The sequence below is a fragment of the Mesoplodon densirostris genome, chromosome 20 (genome assembly GCF_025265405.1).
Source record: "Mesoplodon densirostris isolate mMesDen1 chromosome 20, mMesDen1 primary haplotype, whole genome shotgun sequence".
Classification (NCBI taxonomy): Eukaryota; Metazoa; Chordata; class Mammalia; order Artiodactyla; family Ziphiidae; genus Mesoplodon; species Mesoplodon densirostris.
The window spans coordinates 14,212,107-14,232,609 of NC_082680.1; the positions used below are offsets into that span (position 1 = coordinate 14,212,107).

At 41.5% G+C, this 20,503-nt stretch overlaps 1 protein-coding gene across 4 annotated transcripts in view; it reads right to left on the bottom strand.

Annotated features, from left to right (window-relative positions):
- Positions 1-4,731: 4,731 nt before the first annotated feature.
- Positions 4,732-20,503, bottom strand: part of FAT1 (FAT atypical cadherin 1) — a 125,094-nt gene continuing 109,322 nt past the window's right edge. For 2 of the 4 annotated variants that reach the window (XM_060085894.1, XM_060085895.1), the window contains exons 19-28: positions 19,310-20,111; positions 19,035-19,166; positions 17,501-17,658; positions 16,400-16,862; positions 15,552-15,705; positions 15,288-15,398; positions 13,169-13,800; positions 12,357-12,494; positions 7,408-7,443; positions 4,732-6,163 (exon numbers count right to left, since the gene is read on the bottom strand). In XM_060085894.1, coding sequence (XP_059941877.1) covers positions 5,535-6,163; positions 7,408-7,443; positions 12,357-12,494; positions 13,169-13,800; positions 15,288-15,398; positions 15,552-15,705; positions 16,400-16,862; positions 17,501-17,658; positions 19,035-19,166; positions 19,310-20,111 — 3,255 coding nt within the window. In that variant the 3' untranslated portion in view covers positions 4,732-5,534. Of the gene's footprint in view, positions 6,164-7,407; positions 7,444-11,787; positions 11,841-12,356; positions 12,495-13,168; positions 13,801-15,287; positions 15,399-15,551; positions 15,706-16,399; positions 16,863-17,500; positions 17,659-19,034; positions 19,167-19,309; positions 20,112-20,503 lie in introns of all 4 variants that reach the window. The other 2 variants (XR_009530784.1, XM_060085896.1) reach the window with 2 other exon arrangements.

The window sequence follows — 20,503 nt, forward strand, 5'->3', positions numbered from 1 at the left end:
TTCTTCAAGGAAGAGAACTGAAAGAGTCAAAGCTTCTAATCACTGACGATAACCTGGCTACTAATTTGTTTTAATTATCAATAAATAACATTAGGCAAAATTCTATAACAGGTCATTTTGGCAACTCAAAGCACTGATTTCCTACAGCTTAATCTAGTATTTTCATCAGAAAGAGTAAACAACAGCTTTTGAATTCATATCACTCATTAACAATGAGGGTGTCCTGGGTGTACCTTTCCTTCTTCCATCACCATGTTTTTAGAGTCAATTCCCCACTTCCTAGGATCACGCTTAGTTTCTTTGGGAAGGTACGTGAGAACTTAGGCGGCCAGTTTTTTGCTTTCGCAAATTAAAAGCAATCCAAAAAGCTTAACGTAGCTTCTGGAAAGGCACTGGATGTCTCTCAGCACCTGGAAAGCATCTCTCTCACTTTGCAGCAGATTAGTATGACAGCTCCACACACTCTATGATAAAAACGAATGTGGGGCTTCCCTGGTGGCGCAGTGGTTGAGAGTCCGCCTGCCGATGCAGGGGACACAGGTTCGTGCCCGGGTCCGGGAGGATCCCACATGCCGTGGAGCGGCTGGGCCCGTGAGCCATGGTCGCTGAGCCTGCGCGTCTGGAGCCTGTGCTCCGCAACGGGAGAGGCCACAACAGTGAGAGGCCCGAGTACCAAAAAAACCCCAAAAAACCGAATGTGACCAGCACAATTACCTGAAGTAAATTTACTCTTCCTGCCACACATACACACACACAAATCTAAATTTTAGAGATAGGATTGAACAAAATAAGTCCGAAATCAAAATTTAAAAGTTCAAATGTTTTTAACTAGCATTTTTTTTCTAATGGATATTTAGCCTGTAAATCTTTCCTTTTAAACTAAACCAGTTTCCAAGGGTAGCAGGTAAAGAATGTGACAAATAACAAGTGGCCTTCAAATAGAAATATACTACCAAAATATATATAAAAGACGGAATCCAGGTGAAAAGGACATTTAGCAGTGTCCAGAAATGCTGAAAAAGCGGTGGAATTTTCTAAGGCATCTGAATTTTGCAAGGGAATTTAAAATGAGTAACAAGCAAACAGTCAAAATGAAGTCTAGTTGGGGAAAGTGACAGACCCTGACTTCTACCTATCAAGATTTAAGGAAGTAGGGCCTCCCTGGTGGCGCAGTGGTTGAGAGTCCGCCTGCCGATGCAGGGGATACGGGTTCGTGCCCCGATCTGGGAGGATCCCATATGCCGCGGAGCGGCTGGGCCCGTGAGCCATGGCCGCTGGGCCTGCGCATCCGGAGCCTGTGCTCCGCAACGGGAGAGGCCACAACAGTGAGAGGCCCGCATACCGCAAAAAGAAAAAAAAAAAAAAAAAAAAGATTTAAGGAAGTAAAGGGTCTTTAGGGAAAAAAAATGGACAAGCATATGCTAGTTCTATGTGGCTGCTTGGATTCTTCTGTAACAAAAGTGTTCAATTCATATAGTGTGTGTTATGTTAAAGTAATCATTTTCATTTGAGACCTCGGGTCAGTTGTTTATTCATTTCCAATTAGCCCAAGATGACGCCTTTTCTTAAAAAAAATAAAATGCATATAGTCTTCAGTTTAAAATATGGTCTGTATAATATTTTAGGTCAAAGTATTGTAAAAAAAAAAAAACAACAAAGAGTGCCAATGGTGGCCAGCAGACTTCCAAGATGGTGCACAAGAACCCCACCCTGGGGAGTACATGGTATAATTCCCGACTTGAGTGTGGACATGAATACAGTGGGAATTCCCATGATTAGGGTACTCATCAGTTGACTTTTTTTTTTTTTTTTTTTTTTTTTTTTTTTTTTGCGGTATGCGGGCCTCTCACTGTTGTGGCCTCCCCCGTTGCGGAGCACAGGCTCCGGACGCGCAGGCTCCGGACGCGCAGGCTCAGCGGCCATGGCTCACGGGCCCAGCCGCTCCGCGGCATATGGGATCCTCCCAGACCGGGGCACGAACCCGTATCCCCTGCATCGGCAGGCGGACTCTCAACCACTTGCGCCACCAGGGAGGCCCTCATCAGTTGACTTTTAATTAATCAAATGGCAGATTATCCTGGGTGGGCCCGACCCAATTAGAAGAGGGATTGGGCCCCTCCTGAGGTCCATTGGCTTTGAAGATGTAAGCTACTGTTATCAGAGGGTCACAGAGCTAGAAACTGAGTCAGACGCTGCCAATAAAGTGGGCACTGTCAGTGAGAAAGCAGGAAACTCGGCTGTAGGCAAGAAAGAAAATGGGGACCTCAGTTCGATGACCCCAAGGAACTGGATTCTGCCCATACCATGTGAACCTGGATGAGGGCTCCAGGCCTCATAAGAGATCCCAGCCCAGCTGAAAACTTGGTTTCAGCCTAGCAAGATCTGAGCGGAGAACGTGGCCATGCCATGCTGGGCTTCTGACCTGCAGAACTGGGGCTAACAAACGGGAGTTATTTTAAGCCACCACATTTCTGGTAATTTGTGGCGCAATAGGAAACGAACATACTAACGTTCTCGACACTGGGAATCAGTGGTTAAGAGCGTATTCCAGACTTCCAGTTTAAGGTGGCAAAGCATTCTATTTCTTCTCTTGAAAATCCAAAACAGGGAAAGGGGGAAAAAGTTAAAAAGCAGCCCCATTTTCAATGCAAGTAAAGAGGTATTAACTATAAACCACACTATAGTGTATGAAGATGGATGGTGCGGGAGTGATAAATCATGCCTTAGCAGTGGAGGAATCAGACCTCACAGCCTGGAGAGCTCGTGCAGCCTACAATGATTTCTCACTGGAAAGTCGGTGACAACGGGGTGAGTACCAGGGGTGCTGGCTGTTTCAATTGTACACAGACCCGTCTTTCAGCTCTGTCCTGAGCAGACTCGGTGACAAGAGGCAAAGAGGAGGGAGAAGGAATGTTCCCAGAAATGATAGCTGGGGGACTGTGCATGATAAAACCGCCAGTCCTCCTATCCAGCCAACTTTAAAATAAGAGCAACAGTATTTCTCAAGCTGGAAGTGCAAAGTCTCTCCTCTGGAGAAATAGATTCTTCAAGTAAAAGACCTATAGATATCAGCAATGGTCATCTACTAGTTTTGACCACGTCCTAAGAGGCACTTTATAAATCCATGAGAGGCCACACTTGTTTCCCCTCTTTTCTTCGACCTTCTTAACCTTGAGGCCTTTATACTAGCTCTTCTGCCAGGAATGCTGGTGCACCAGGTGGCCCCGTGGCCTCATTCTCCCTTATCAACTTCAGGTGTTTATTCAAATGCCAGCTTGCCATTGAGGTCTTCAGCTTTCACCTCCCATCCCCCACCCACTCCATCACTTTCCTTCCCCAATAGCAATCGTTCTCCTCAGCACTCATCACTCCATACTCTGCTATGAAATATCTTATTGATTCACCATCTCCCCCTGCCACCTACCCTCCCCCCATGTAAAATCCAAGGAGACAAGAGAAATTTTGTCCACACAGAACAATACTCAGTAAGTGACCAAAAAGATTTTTTTGAAAAAATTAATAAAATAGTCACAAATTCTAAAAAATAAGTAAAAGAAAAATAAAGGCAATTAAGAAAATGAGAACGTTGCAACGTAAATGGAAATAAACATCACATATTACTTAGTTCTGTGGTGAATGTTTACATCATCAAAACAATGAAAACACTATGTGTGAACTAAACCAAAAAGGAAGGTGTAACTAAGGCGAGGATAACAAGAGCAATGGAGGTTTACAGGTTACATGATCTGCAATTCCTAAAATTAGTGACTCAAGAAGTGACAATACATACACTTAAAAATTTGAAAGGAAAAATGAGAAAACAGCTTAAAGGGTTGTATGTGGTTATAGCAGAGTGCCTGAGTTTGCTGGTTTGGGTTATAGGTATTTTAGCTCTCTTTGATGTTTAAACTCTGTATATATATCATTTAATAAAATAACGAAGGCATTTTACCTAAAGGGAAACTGTGTCTTTGCAAAGTTCTAAGAACGCTTGATTCTGTGTTATTCGTATCACAGTGGCTGGCACATGGTCTGTACTGAACAAATATTTGTGGGATGGAGAGATGATTTTGACTATAAATACACATGGAAGATGGCTTCTGAGTTTCACGTTAAATCCTATAGAAGTATGACGTGTTCTTTGACAACAGAAAGATAAAATACTTCATAAAATGCTTTGTTTTTGATACAAATCATAGGATAAAACCATAGATGCGTTGCAATTATGGCCAAGAAATAGCAATAAAATAAAAAATGCATAAGAAAAGTTTTCTTGACGTTTTAGTTAGAAAATACTTATTACCTAAAAGAGTGCTATTTTGGGCTTCCCTGGTGGCACAGTGGTTGAGGGTCCGCCTGCCGATGCGGGGGGCGCGGGTTCGTGCCCCGGTCCGGGGGGATCCCGCATGCCGCGGAGCGGCTGGGCCCGTGGGCCATGGCCGCTGAGCCTGCGCTCCGCATTGGGAGAGGCCACAGCAGTGAGAGGCCCGCGTACCGGAAAAAAAAAAAAGAGTGCTGTTTGCCTCTACACCTATAGTTTTGAGCAGTAGCACGTAGCTATATACTGCCACCTAGTGGCAACATCTGTAAGTACAGCCTGGTTTTGGCAACTGCAAAGAAACTCTTCGTATTTAAGTCAAAAAAAGCTATATCCATTCGTCCATCCAACCCTTCTTTCTCATCCTGAACAGGAGTATAAATACGGAGGAAGAACAGGCAGTAAAGCTAAAGTATTTTATTAATAATTTATTGTCAGTAAGAAAGACTGGCTAATGGTAGTTTTCAGTAAAAACCTTTACAAGACCATTGCATCACAAATATACAGACACTATAAAAACTGTGTCATGGTGGTTTTGGTTCTAAACAGTCTGCAGAAGGTCCCCATTACACTTTCCAATAATGAAAAATCTTTATAATTCTAAAATACAGCAACCCATTTAAGACATGTCCATGTATGGGATCTGTCCTCATTCTATGTACAGATAGAAATGAATGACTAAACTGAAATGGATTAACGAAACGTCATACTTCAGTTGAAAAGGACACAGAGTGAAACCCTGGTTATATTAAAACATCAGGGTGCTAGGTGATGACAGTAACACCACCAAAATTCGGTCAAAAACAAATGCACAAAGTATCTTGAAATTCTAGTTAAAACTATGAAAAAATCAAATCTGTACATAAAATTTACAAAAAAAAAGACAGGAAAATTAAAATAATCAAATCTATATAAATACATGAATCATGCTAACAAGATAGTAGGACTGATTTTCATTTTATTATTTTAACACAGACAAATGTAAATACAAAAAGATGCTCAGAAATGGCACAGCCGACGTAAACCTCACCCAAAGACAGAAGGTTAGGACGCTGGAAATGGCTAACAGGTCACAAGGCGCGGGATTCAGTGCAGCATGCCCGTTTCAGCTCACCGAAAAAAGCGCTTAAGCACTGCTGCAAAGAACAATGCAGGAGATCACTGACAGAATCTCTAGGTTCATTACGGTTCAGGCACTTTGCGGGGAGTCTGAGTGTCAGACCTCCGTATGCTGTTGAGAATCGAGCGGAGGGATGGTCACCTCTTCGAAGTGGCCATCATCTCCACTCTCGTAGTCACTCATCATGACCTCAGACTCGGCTTCACAGCACGCGGACACGTCAGAGCAGGAAGCTGTGGAGGCGTACACGGACACGGGCATGTTCTCTACAGTGGAGGCTTCAAAGCTCCTTTGATACCCTGGAGGGTAAGGGGCGTAGGGTGCTCTGCGAGCATTGTTCTCACCAGGGCCTGCTTTCTGAGGTTCAGACATATCGGCAGGATAGAAATTGGGCAGATATTGATTCAAGTTGAACCTCTGCCGGCTTCTCGATGAAGAGCCCAGGCTCCCTGCAGCGGGCATGTCTCTGGGAGGGTGTATGGATTCAAACTGGTCACTGAATTCTGGAGGTAAGGGTGGCAGCTCGTCAGGCACGGGGAAGTCCTCTGGCGGGGGTGGAAAGTCACTCTCGATGTCGTAGCCTCCAGGGTAATAGTCTGTATCGATGGCGTTCGGATCTGCTGAGTACAGGGGCGTCTGCTCATCAATCACCTCATAATTGGGGAACTCTTGTATATCTGGCAGAGGAACACTAGGCATCCAATCTGATGTATCCCAGTGATACCCTTGGTAGAAAAGAAAACAGATTTCAACGTGTTTTCCTCCCAAGAGTGTGTACCACGGAAAAAGGGCTCAGTGTATGCAACATACACAGGTGCAAAGGCATTCCCACGCACAGAGGATCAACATTCTGGAAACGCTTGGTCTCTGCTTTGAAGATATCCTCCCATCCCGAACCACTTTTGAGAACCTCTATGAATTAGGTTCTGCTCCTAAAATGTGGGCTTACAGTTTTATGTAAGCACCTAACACTCAAGTGTTAGGTGCTTACATAAAGAAATGGAAGTTTTAACAGAAGCAGTATGCTAGCATCCAGATACATGCACTTTTCTTCAAATGATTCCAATCATCCTTTCAGCGTTCCTCTTGGTAATTTAGAACCCACCGCTCTTTAGAAAGAAGAGTATTAGTTCAGTCTTAGGACATTGGTAAAGAAACTTTGTCCTTTCAGAAAGAAGTCTCTATTTAGTAAAATATTAAATGTCACTTGATCTGCACAACTTGTTAAAAAAAAAAAACTAATTAATGTGAGCCTTTAAATAAAACCAATCTTCAGCATGCTAAAATTAAAAAAAAATTTCCTTTATAATAACATTTTAAGTTTAATATTAAAAATGGTACTATTTTTCATTAGCCCTAAGAAAAACAATGAACTATATTAATACAGTGACATATCAAAGCATGCCTCCAAATCAAAAATGCAATTAAACATTGAAAAATGTAACACAATTTTTGATAAACTACAATTTTTATTTATTTATTTATTTTATTATTATATATATTTTTTTGCAATACGCGGGCGTCTCACTGTTGTGGCCTCTCCCGTTGCGAGCACAGGCTCCGGACGCGCAGGCTCAGCGGCCATGGCTCACGGGCCCAGCTGCTCCGCGGCATGTGGGATCTTCCGGACCGGGGCACGAACCCGTGTCCCCTGCATCGGCAGGCGGACTCTCAACCACTGCGCCACCAGGGAAGCCCTACAATTTTTGTTACTTTAAAAAGGACTAAGGATCATTTTCAACTATATATTATAAAAGTATAATTATTTTTAAAAACCCTCCCCCCACCCTGGGATTTTTGAAATCCTTTGGCAGACGGGCGAAGGTGAGGCACTCGCGTTTAGAATGCAGGGCACAAACAACTATGCACTAGTTACTGCGCAAACACATGAAGCAAGTCAGCACTGGGTCGAACCTCCGCCAATTTGTTTTAGTGAATTATCAGTGAACAACTGGCATGCATAAGTCACCTCTTGATTTGCTGAGGTCAGGAGCAGCAAAAGACTCTTTTGGTTGCAGAGTAGAGAGAAAAGAAAACATTTGTAATTAAAAGAGAAGGACGGCTGAAAAGGCAATAAAGATAAGTACATAACACAATATAAACTGTTTATAAAGGCCCAGTCAGCCATGTACCATGCCTCTAAGCCATTATCTATGAAAATTCCAAATGGTGAGAAGTTTGTGTAGCACAAATAAAATGGGACGTGGGAGTGAAGGGAAAAGATGAGTGATGATGAAGTAGGGACTGTGCCTGGAAACTCAGGAGTTTACTTTCTTTCCCTGGTTTCTGGCAAGCTAATCCTGAAAACACAAAATTTTGTTAGGAGTAACTGAAAGTCTATAGGCTCTAATAAAATGTAAACTGGTAAGGAATTTAAATGATACCCTCATGTTACTGAGAAATATTATGAAAGGCTCGGTCACATCAGGTCCCTTAGGTGATAACCCAAATACAGCAGCCACAGTGACACAAGAGACACATACTTTCCAGCACAGCAAGGCCTTCACATGGCCATTAAATTCAGAGAAACCATGAATGCACTTAGACACTTATGAACAGCCAAGAGAAAATCTCTCCAAACCTTGCCCAGTTTGAATACGATTTTATACCTACGTTGTCCATCTTTCCTTAGAGACACCATTAGCTGCCTGTAACCCTGAGGCCCACCCATCCACTTGCTCTTTCAGGGTCCTCGTTTTGCACGTGCAACTCCAGCATGGGGCAGAGAGAGTCAGTGTGAATCACATGACCCTGGGCAGGTTGCTTACCCTGGCTAAGCTTCAGGCTCTTATCTTTGAAACTAAATCCCTTAGTTATTTGGAGGATTAAATCAGATAATGTAGGTCAAGCACTAACCGCTGGCGATCACCACGATTCTTATTATTGTGGAAGTAAGAATCATGGTGATTAGTGACTTTCTAAACAAGGCCAAGGCCTTCTGTGCATTCAATGATGTTCTTGAAAATCCTTGTGATAAAATAATTTGGAACAAAGAAGATTTGACGGTTCTCTTCTAGGAATTTAAATCAAAAACTGAAAAAACTGTGGTGATTCTAAAACATGAATAAGCCAGTATTTAGCTAACATGTATCTATAGAATTATTCTAAAAGGCCTGCTAAAAATGTGGTAGTTTCTTTTTAAAAAGAGGATTGACAATTTTTGTTACTAAGCAGGCACTCAATAATTCTTCAATTTAAACTAGCTTTCAATTTTAAACTCAATTAATATTTAATATGCCAAAAATATTTTTCAATGAAAGAGACTGCAATGAAAGAACCATTCAAATTTTGCTTCTTTAAACTCTGTCAATATTTAAAATATTAGAATTTCATCATGGGAAAACTAAGATTCAGTAGACAAAATATAGATCACCTTCTGACTCACCAAGCAAAGACGTGGTACTTCTTAGGAAAATAAGTGTAAGGCTCATCAGTAACTGTAATTAGTAAAGACGGAAACCTCACCCCTGCCCCATCCCAACAAACTTGGCTTGAAACCATCCTTCTCTCACCTACATCTTGGTGACACATATGTCCTAGCAAAAAGGATCCCCTAAGCTTTATGTACTCCTGGTGGTCTATGCCAGTAGTTCTCAAAGTGCGATCCTTAGACCAGTAACACCAGAATTAACTGGGGGCTGGTTGGAAATGCAAATTCTCAGGGCCCCATCCAGACCTCCTCAATCAGAAACCTTGGTGCTGGGGCCTAACAATTAGGGTGTTCACAAGCTCTACGGTGATCTGACTTATAGTTTGAAAATGCCTGTGCAGTTTGCATGTGATTATTTGAATTTCAGTGTATAATAAAGGGCTAATTTAAGATAATTTAAGGCAGGTATTTCCTATAATTTTGACCAGATAAAGCTTCCTATTCAATGATTTTCACTCAACCAAATATAAAAATATACCTTCTTATCATGTTCTATAATTTTCCTTGACCATACCTCAGGGAAAAATCCAAAAAGGAAGAGTCAGTTACAGTTAATTATAAAAGCTGTGTGTTACTTAGTTTTACTCCTATTCATATGAAGATAATTTTTTATATTAAAATTTTTTTTTAGGTAGAATTACTTCTAACTTCTTAATATTGTGCCATGTAAAGGCAGCTGTCAAGACCCTACAGGTGACTTCTGGCATCTGTGTAAATTCACTGTGAACGGCAAAAAGTAACAAAGACTACAGACACACATATATAACAATATTTTGCAAGGTATCTGGATTATTCATGTACACACCTGCACAAAATAAAAGTATTCAACCTCCTCAGAACCATAACATAAGGACTTTGTACAACACTACATTAGGCAAAAGCACACAACTCCAGGGACAGTCACTGTGAACACAAACACAGAGCACACGCACGACTATACCTTCTTTAGTCACCGTGTCAACTACAGCATTGACAAGGTGTATTACAGTCACTATGGAAGCTTGTAAAAAGGTACAAAAGGAGTAAATTAGGAAAATCTTCAGTTAGTCAGGAGACAGTGCATTAAACAGCATTTCTTTATATAATTTCTACCTCATAGTTTTAAAAATGTGACTACTTTAACATAGCTATATAATATAATTATGTATGACCCTTGCACTCTGTTCCTTATATGTCTCAGAGATTTTTCTAATCAAGCTATATATTTGTTATTATTAATCAAAGGGAACAGAGTAACCATATGATACTGTAATTTGGGAAAAAAATTTTTAACCATAAATTTGTGTCACAATTACAATTATGAATCAAGTCATGACAAAACAATCCTTATTTCAACATCCCATGGGCAAAAGATTTCATATTCAAAGAGTCAAATACTTACTAAGCCAATTTTCTGGGTCCATTTAATAAACTCATATTCCTCCCAGGAAAAAAAATTAAGAGCTATATAATAAGGTAAAATATGCAACATAAAAATAAAAACGGCTTCGTCTCTGTTCTATGTACTCCCACCCCAATTTTCTTGTCTTTTTGCAGATGACTTAACAGCTGGTGAGCTAACATACAGCAGAGAAATGCAGACTGTCTGCCTGGATGTTTCCTGTGTAAATTCCCTTTCATCTGTTTTCCCTTTCAATTGTTTTAAAGCATCTATGCCAAAATAAATAAGTATGCATGTAACAGGCAGAAGGATGGCCCTCAAAGATGTACACATCCTAATCCTGGGAACCTGTGAATATGTTACTATCCTTGGCAAAAGGGACTTTGCTAATATGATTAAGTTAAAGATCCTGAGATGAAGGGATTTTCCTCTATTATCTGTGCAGGCCCTATGTAATCACGAGGGTTCTTAAATGGGGAGCAACTTTCCCAGCTGTGGCTGGAGGGAGCTGTGACTAGAGCAGAACGCCAGGAGGTGCACTGTTGCTGTCTTTGAGGGATGGAAGAGTAAGCCATGAGCCAGGGAACGGGGGCAGCCTCTAGAAGCTGGAAAAGGTGCAGGAAAGGGATTCTCCCCTGGAGTCTCCAGAAGGGAGACAAGCCTACTGACATCTTAAATTTAGCCTATAGACATAAGCATCAGATTTCTAAACTACAGAACTGTCACAAATTTATCTTGTCTTAAGCCACTATGTAATCTATTACAACAGCCTTAGAAAACTAAAAATGTAATTTAAATACACTCCTAATACAGACTTTATGACTGATAATGATTAAAATTATGATAAAGATTAAAATACAGACACTCCTGGAAAATGTATTTTTTCTCACATTGTATTATCTGGCAATTAATTTTCATAACTAATTTGACCATAGCTTATTAAAGCTATTCAAGAGAATTAAGAATGATGTTTCAGTGAAAAATACTAGGAAAAGAAAGAAAATGCTGACAAAATTCTGAGGTTTACGAAGAGCATTTAAGGACAAAGATATAAATTGTTACATAAATCAGCAACTCTAATGTTTTAGAATTAAACCTAATGAAAGAAAGAATTCTACTTTGTTGCTGGTTTAATAAGCAGAGTTCTGTCCATATACTTCATCACTAGATAATAAACGCAGGTGTACCTTGATATCATACATAACATGCTTAAGGTGATTCAGGAATGAATGGAACGTACTTGTGGCCATCCTTAGTTTAGAAAGGTCTCTTCAGTTATTATGGGCTATTTACTCTGGATTCACAAACAATTCAGTTTACACATGGCATTTTTACACAAAAAAATTACTAATTCTGACGTTCAAAAATTTCCACTAAAGACTCACTTTTTTGTACTTCTGAACATTGACAGTTCTCTCTACTGGTATGTGCTAATATGGTAAAGCTGGTTATCAATGCGATTTACCCTCAGATAAACAAAACTGGCATCAATGATCCCACCGTCCAACCTTCTTCATTAGAAATATAATCAAACTTACTAGCAATCTCTTAAACTGTGCTCTCAGTCAGTATGCTCTGATCCAAATGGGAGCTGAGGCCGCAGGGGAGTTGGGGGAAGAGACAAATAAAACCTTGTAATACCGCAGGTGCCGCTGAGGTTGCATGTTTCAGACTATGGCTTCTCCTCTTAGGGCTGTGAGGGTGTAAGTGTGTGTGCGTGGGGTATGCTCAAGGAAGCTGTTACAAGGGTTTTTAAAAAATCCACATAACTTCTATAATATTCACTGCTGTGGAAAAAGGTCAAAGTGAAATTAACCAATCAGACAGACATTACCTTTCAATTAATTATGTTTTCTTCCTTATTACGGACCAGTTGTTACAGTTCCAATACCTAAGCACTAAGAACATTTTAAACATTCTCCCTAGTTGGAAGTTCATGCAAGGCTGTCCAAGGTATTGTCTAACTGTGGTCCGAAGTGAAATGTGAAGACCATATGAAACCAAACTGGGGGCATCGGGCGCGTCTACCTGACTGCGCTGCATCATGTGAGCAGGGCTGTGGACAGCAAGCAGGGGACCAGGGCATTTCAGATGTGTGTTTACTCACCGTTGTCGTCACACGGCTCTGACTGGAAGGAGCTCAGGGACTGCACTTCACACAGGCTCTCCCGGGCACTGTACGGCTGAGAAGGCTTCTCCTCCAGTGGCTTTTTGGAGAGACAAGGATCAAGATCCACTACTTTAGCTAAAAGGAGGAGATGACAGACAAATCAGTTACACTCCATGAAGGCAGAGACTTTGTTTTCTTCCCTGCTGTATCCTGACGCAAAGCAAGCGTGACCCACAGACTGCCTGGGATTTGTTTAGTGAAAGAACATCAAAAGAAAAAACCAGAAACATCTGAAGAACAAAACCCAAAACCTACAAATAGAGCTTGCAGACTCACACAGAATAGAAATTCGCAATAAACCTGCCTGTGGACACCATTAGACAACCTGGGGAATGAAAATTTTATTTGAAAATGGTACCTATAGCTTTTTTCAAAGCATCAAGTATATGTCAGGCCACTTAAATACCGTCACTTTCTCTGGCCACGTTAGGAAAAAAATCCTATTACGCAAATGCCCTCCCAATTATTTTTTTGAGAACCCACATCAATTACAAAGATAAAATGATCTTTCCAGATTAACTGGAACATGACTAGATTCAATTCCTAAATTAAAATAACATCGCAGCCACAGGGCTGGGGCATCAGGAAAAGCTTTCCAGTCATCCCAGAGCTCTACAGAGTCTGAGCACATTCACCACTAACAAAGACTCTGCAGTTTGATCTGAACCACCAGAAGCTCTGGCAGAACTTGTAATCTCACTGTCCATTGCTCAGCAACATTTTATCAAGATTTAGAAAGTTGTTCTTACTATCATAGTCGAAGTCCCAGTTCGGCTTCTGGATTGAGTCACTGTCAGAAGGAGAGTTTGAAGGAGGCGGCGGAGGCAGGTTTGGGGCCACGCTGCAGACGGCCACGGCCTTCCGGTGTCCGTGCACAGACTCGGGGTTAAAGGTGCTGAATTCGGGGTGCTCGGGTATAGCCGATCCTTCGAAGGAGTTTCGGTCAAGGTTGTTTCTAGAGTCGCTTGGAATGCTTGGAGTGTAGGAGATAGGGCGGACAGGCACCTGGGGTGGTACGTCGGAGTACATGTTCTTATTTAGCTTTGAGTCAAAATACGGTCTTTGCAAGAAAGCCGCGCTGGGTCCCAAGTGTTTGTCCTCAGGTTTGGGCTGGTGTTTCTTCTTTCGACTAATCATCTTGCGGCAGAAGATAAACACCAGCACCAGTAGAAAGATGCCCGTTATGAAAACCACGATGCCGATCCCCTCAGCCAGGCCGATGTCCCAGGGGGTCGACACGTATTGGTTCGGGGTGACGTCCTCACAGTGTCTTCCTCTGTACTCGCGGCTGCAGTTACAGTGGTAGGAGCCGTGTGTGTTCTCGCAAAGGGCCCCATTTCGGCAGGGGTTGCCAGCACATTCGTCAATGTCACTCTGACACCTGCCAAGACAGCCCAGATTAAGGAGAGGTCTTTGCAACATGAGCCAGAACGTGCCAGGCCTATGAGTCTTAGAGACTAACGGCTAATTCCTCCTGAATAAGATCCACCCAAAACAGGACCAAATGTATGACACCCAAAAATACACTACTGACAACAATAACTACACAAAAAACCTTTCGTGGAGTAATGAACCATTGGATTCCATACTCTGTACATTTTGGAGATAAACATTATGCCAAGTCAATCTTTAACTGCCAGTTTTCTAAGGATTCAACAGATTACTAAATCAAACTCATAGGCTAAACCTCAGTTTGTCTTGATTTCTGATCCAGAAATTTAGAATGTGCATGATAAATGTATTTCAAGAGACTAGGTTAAACTTCTCAGAAAATGTTCCTGTTTGGAAAAATGACAGTTCCATAAAGCATGTAAAAAGGCTAGAAAACTCTGTCTTCCGTTTTTATATGCTTCTCCCTGTTGAAAATCTCCCTCAGACCCTCGCGTTTATGGACTCGTCCACATGCGATCCCCTCACCCCCGCCGCCCAGCCTCCTGCCTTCCCAAATGGGCATATTTTGCACCTGTGCAGATCCACCGGCCACTTGGAACCCTTCCTCCTCTAACAAAATGTATCTGCTTAACATCCCCTATACTCACCTAGCATTACAATTTTGATTACTGAGACATTTTTGTTAAATATATTGAGTACTGTCTAGAATTAAAGTAGACTCACAAATGAAAACCATGTGACTGATGGCAAAGTTCAAGACCACAACCACTACCAGAGCAAAACCTTATGTGAACCTCTGCAGGCAGGTCGTGCTTCAAGCCTTCTAACAAGACTGATATGATGGTGAAGGCTTTTCTAGATGTACAGCACTAGGCACTTACAAGTAACAAGCACTGAGTAAGACTTCACCAATCTGGTTTAAAAAACTAAGGTGAAATGGCATCTGGAACTAAAAGCCACTTCTTTCAAGGTCAACAACAGGCACCTTAGTGCCTCATTTTCTTCACCTGGAAAATAATGATCACCTCTCAGGATTATGGAAGGCTCACAGAAGATACTGAGAGAATGGAAAAAGATTTTAGATGCTACATAAATGATGAAAAAATGTCATCACTCTCATAGATAGGTAACAACTCCATGGGTGTCTGCTTTAAGAAACACAATCTTACTCATTCCTCAAACAGTTACTTCCTGCAAGCACCCATACATTCTTTGTTCATCAATAATGTTTTTAAAGTATAGAAGCGTTATATATTTAAAGCATATAATATTTAAAGCATTATAATATTATATTTATTTGGCTCAGTATTTTTTTATTTTAAAGAATGAAAAGATAAATTATACAAGGAGCCATCATGAGCTCTGAATTCAAATTCTGAAGCAACACAGTCCAAATTAATGAAGTTTTGTTGCATCTGCTGATCACTGTGAAACTATAGAGAGGTGCAAATACAAATCTTGAAAGAAGCCAGTTACCTTTCTCCCCTAAAACCTGAGTCACACTGACAGACAGCACCATCCAAACTGTCAAAACATGTTCCACCATTTTTACAGGGCTCATCTTTGCAGTAGGGACTAAGCTGGCACCTAAAGAACAGGGAAAAAATAAACATAAACCTAATACTTCTACTGTAAACAAATACAGCAAAACGGTAACAAGTGAATGTATTTTGCACACATGATGACATTAGAAACGCTAATGTTAAAATTAACTATGAAAGCTAAGAAAACTCTACATACCTCTGACCACTATATAATCCTCTACATTGACAAAGGAAGTCTCCATTGTCCACAAGGCAGGTGCCCCCGTACAGGCAGGGGTTGGAGGAACACGGATTGACGCCCACCTCACAATAGGTCCCTATGTACAAGGCACTGCATTTGCAGTAATAACCTATATCAGCAAAAGGGAACAAAAAGTCCTATCATTCAGCAGCTCAAAAAATAAGTCTCAGTATATTCGTTTTTACTTTTAAGTTTAGGTGAAGATTTAGCTCTCCAAGACCTGTAAAACCTAGTAAAATTCCCATTCCCTCTGGGTAAAAAGTTGTCTACTGCTGGTATCACCAAAACACAAAGAACTGAAGAGAGAACTCATAACCAGCTCTAGTTCACCGTAATTTACGAGGGGTCCAAGGCCTTCTGGAAAACCACTTCTACTCCCACCTAGAGCGAGCAAGGCTAGCAGTCCCCTTGCTGGGCCACTGGATAAAAGGAGGCCTCAAGAAGAACTACGTGGAACCAATTCTAACCCCCAGGTCAGTGTCCGTGTGGCCGGAGAGGAGTTCAGGGTCAGCTGTGGTTTCCTTTGGCTACTGGTGCAGAATGAGACATGTTTGGAAACACGAAGCAGCGTGGCCGCAGCTCAGCGGGAGAGAAACTGTCCCCTCCAGCCACTGCAGGGATGCATTCAAAATCTCGCTCTGCTAGAGCATCATGCATGCTACTCAGATCCCATGCTGGCTGCAGGATCTGACAAAACTGATTGAATAAAAAGAGGAAGAGCAGAAATCCGGGGTGCGGGGGGGAACTTCCCCTCATGCGCATATGCGTGTAACATTTAAAGAAGGCTCACTTGTGAAGCTTACCTCCAGTGGGTGAGGGGTGGCAGGCGCCTCCGTTCTGGCACGGGCTGCTCGAGCAGTCTTCCGTAGCTGTTAACAAGCACCCAGGAGACACGTCCACCGATTCTTCAATGTGTGCGTAGCTCCTTGGTTTGTTATTTAGAGGGAGTTCCTGCCCATTCAGATAAATGGAGTCCATACAACCCCTGAAACCACTGCCAATCTGGGGGCTTCTTCCATGCCGTGAGCCCTGCTGACGGATGTGGCCACCAAAAAACACATGGCTGTCCAGGTTGAGGGTTTTCAGCGTCCCCGGGGCTGTGCCTGATGCGGTGTGGACTTGGTCTAGAACCAACCTGGCGTAGTTTCCATTCACTTCAAGAGACACTGCGTGCCACAGCCCATCGTTGACCTGGATGCTCTGGACAGAGACGATGCCTGGGCCGCTTCCACAGTCGAATTTGTACTGCAGCCTTCCGTTGTGGATCTACAACAGAAACAATCACTGTTCACGTTACTCTCATGGAGTCCTCATGCACAGTCTCAGACCATGTTTGGTGACTGAAGGAAGAAAGTAAGCCCTTGCATTTAACTACTACAGAACACACGCTCTCATTCACTGTACAGATAATAAAAATGGACCTTTCAAGGATATCAAATTTCAACTGCGTATCCTAAAGGTGTCGTGTGACTAATAATTAACTGTACCGAACAACAACCAAAAACAGCATCAGGTTTTTATCAGAAGTCAAAAATGAATCATGCTAAAAAAAAAAAAAAAGTAGGCAAGCTAATTATCACTTCAAGCATATGTACGACCTTTCTATAAACTCCCTATAATATCACTAAGGTGTAATATCACTTAGAGTTTGAATGTAACAGTCACAGGTACCTAAAAATGTTTGTAAAAAACAGAAGTAAATGTCTATGTCACCGCAGAGCAAAAAGAGCTTTTCATTCTACAAAACTTATGTCTAAGTATCAATGAACCATTTAAATGAATAACTTAACCATTTCATTTTGTTTATTTTATTCTTTTAAAAAATGGACAATCTGAACAGAAAATGGGGTTTATATTTTTAAAGTCTCCCACAATCTGAGGTACAAATATGCAAAAACACTCACCTCCAAGATGCTGTAGTCAGTCCCGCGAGCATACATGACAACCGCATGGGTGGAGTATGTTCGCAGCCTCATGGTCAGTTTCATCTCTAACTTGTTTTCATTTTCCATTAGACGATATTTCACAAAGCTGTTTCCAGTAAATGTTACGGATGAACTCCCTGTGAATCACAAAGAGGAAAAAATAAATCAGAATCAAGTTTAAATATTTTTATAAGTGTGTCCCCACAGCCCCGCCCTGACTAATTAAAGTTTTGGATCTATGATTATAACATTATAAAATGCAATTCAATGGGAAATGTCTACTTGTTTAATAAACAGCACAGCATAACTGGATCTCCATTCGGAGAGAATAAGTTAGACTACTGTATCACAGAGAAATGAATTCTAAGATAATAGAAGACCTAAATATGAAATATCCATTATAAAATTATTAGAAAGCCGTTTAGGAAAATACATAGCCTGAAGGTGGTTTGGGAAACCTTCTCAAGCAAGACATAAAACAATTCCCATTCTACAAAAATGATGAAAATAATATCAATCCAGAGATGAAAATTGTTTTGTAAAATTATGCAGAAGTGACAAAATAAAAATTAAACAAATCAAAAGATCAATAATATACAGACAGCGTTATGCAGATGTTACTGATCAAAATACACAGAGCTTCAGAGCTCCAGACATTGAAGATAAGACACAGACAAATAATCCAGATAATCAAGCAAATAACAGGAACGGGCTCGTCACAGAAGAGGAAGTGCTAATAGGCAATGAACAAATGAAAAGACTGCTTTCACAAGTAGCCAGAGAAATGGCAATTAAAATAATTAGATACCATTTCATGCTTATCAGATGGGGGGATTTGTTTTTTAATTGAAAACCTTCAATATTAGCAAAAGAATGGGGAATGAGACCTTCACACGTGACTGGAAGAAATAGGCACTGGCACAACTTTCGGGAAACTAACATAACGGTATATCTAAAAATTAAAAGTGCAGTTCACCTTTGACACAGGTAAGTCCCAGTTTTACAATCTGCTGTACAGAAACGAAAGCACCAATATGTAAGGATACACGTTTAAGGATTCTTCTTGTAACACAGGAGAACATAAACTGAATCTCTACACGTAAGCACCATGTTGAAAAAATGATGGTACAGCCACGCTACAAAATGCTGTACAACTATTAACAAGCATTAGGACTTGGCAAGATGCTCATAAAGAGGAAAAGAGGACTGTGTTAGATGTAATCACTCCTTAGTTTCTTAAAAAAAAAAAAAGATGTGAAAGGAAAAGGACAATAAATCTGTACATATGGGACTGAATGTTTATATGAGCTCTGATGAGAGAGGAGGAGCATCAAACTATTACCACAGGAGGAGTTCAAGAGGAAGGAAAAGCTACTACTTTATTTGCCTCTATGTCTGACTTGTGATAATAAACATACTTTACAATATTTTTCAACTCCAACAAAGAAGAAGATAAGAAACTCTGAAAGTTACTTTTTTAAATACAAGTACTCTTAATTACTGAACCTCTCACCTGGGCACTGGCCAAACTTGCCACCTGGACAGACGCAGCTGTATGTCTCCTCTCTGGGATCAGTGACACATTCAGATCCTTCAGGGCACGGACTGTCTTCACATCCATGATGGACAAGCGGGCATTTTCCCCCTTTGTTTAAAAAAAAAGGGGGGGGGGCAGGGGGGAAAGCTAATTAATAGGAATTTCAAGGGAACGATCTTTAACGTATAGCCTTCAAAGGTCGTACATGAAATGACCTGCACTGTCTACTTCCACATGCGTATGTGTGTTACCTGTGCAGAGACACACAGCTGTCCTACGGTGGCGCGGGGTCACAAAGCTCAGTCTGGCCGTGCTATGCGTTGACATCGCACTTTCATCCACAGACACCTTTTCGTCACAGAATCTCCAGGGGCAATCCAGCCCTGCACAGAGCTTCTGGAACACATCCAATATCCTCACACCACTGATCTCCTCAATATCCGCCACAGAAGAATTAATCTTGTGCAGAAGTTGTTTTGTTGAGACCTGGGCGCTACCTGATTTCTCTACAAAGAGCAAGATGTCCAGATGCGGATGAGGTTCGGAGGGCTGCAAGCTAACGATCTGAATGTCGCTCCTCCTCACGCCCAGGATGTTCCGCAAAGCTCGCTGGAAGTTGCGCCAATAGTCACCAACGAACTCTTCCGGGGTGAGGTTGGCAAAGCGGACGGCCATGGTCTGGTTCAACATCTCCTGCGTCACTTGTCTGATGTGCACCATGACATCAGCCGTGGTGGTAAATTTCCCGTCCGTTACACTGATGTTGAGGAGGTACTGCCCTATGTCCAGCTTCTTGTGGGCTATCAGCTTGCCCCCCGTGCTGGAGACAGAGAAGAGGCTGCCCATTTGGGGATCGAGGCTGTAGGTTAACGTGTCATACACGTCTTGGTCTGTCGCGTGGATCTTCCCAATGACACCACCTGAGTACTCCTCTCCAAAAGCAGTAATGAAAATCTCTAGTGGCAAAATTGCAGGAGGATAGATGCTCTCTTCAATGACTCTGATGTCAATGTATGTCAAAGATGACAACTGAGGCTTTCCGTTATCTGCCACCTACGAGAAAAGGGAAAAAAATATCACCTTCGTCTATGTCGTCATTTACAACTTCTTAATAAAAATATATTTACATTGTTCAAGTTCTAAAATATTACCAATTGTTAGATATTAGTTCTCCACATGAGAAGTATTATCAAGGGACAGGATAAATACTTCTTTCTAGCCCTTTCACTAATTTACGTTGAAATTTAGCTCTACCAACGTCTATGACAAAGTAACCAAATGAATAAATAAGCCCCCACGAAGTGCCATGGGATAAAAATGAAGGTCTGACCAAAAAACCAGAAAAAGACTATAATTCTAATTCAGTTTTGTCTTCTCATGCAACATAAGCTGTTTACACAGGACAAGATAGCCACCAAAGCAGCTCTTCTCCCTGAGTCCACAAC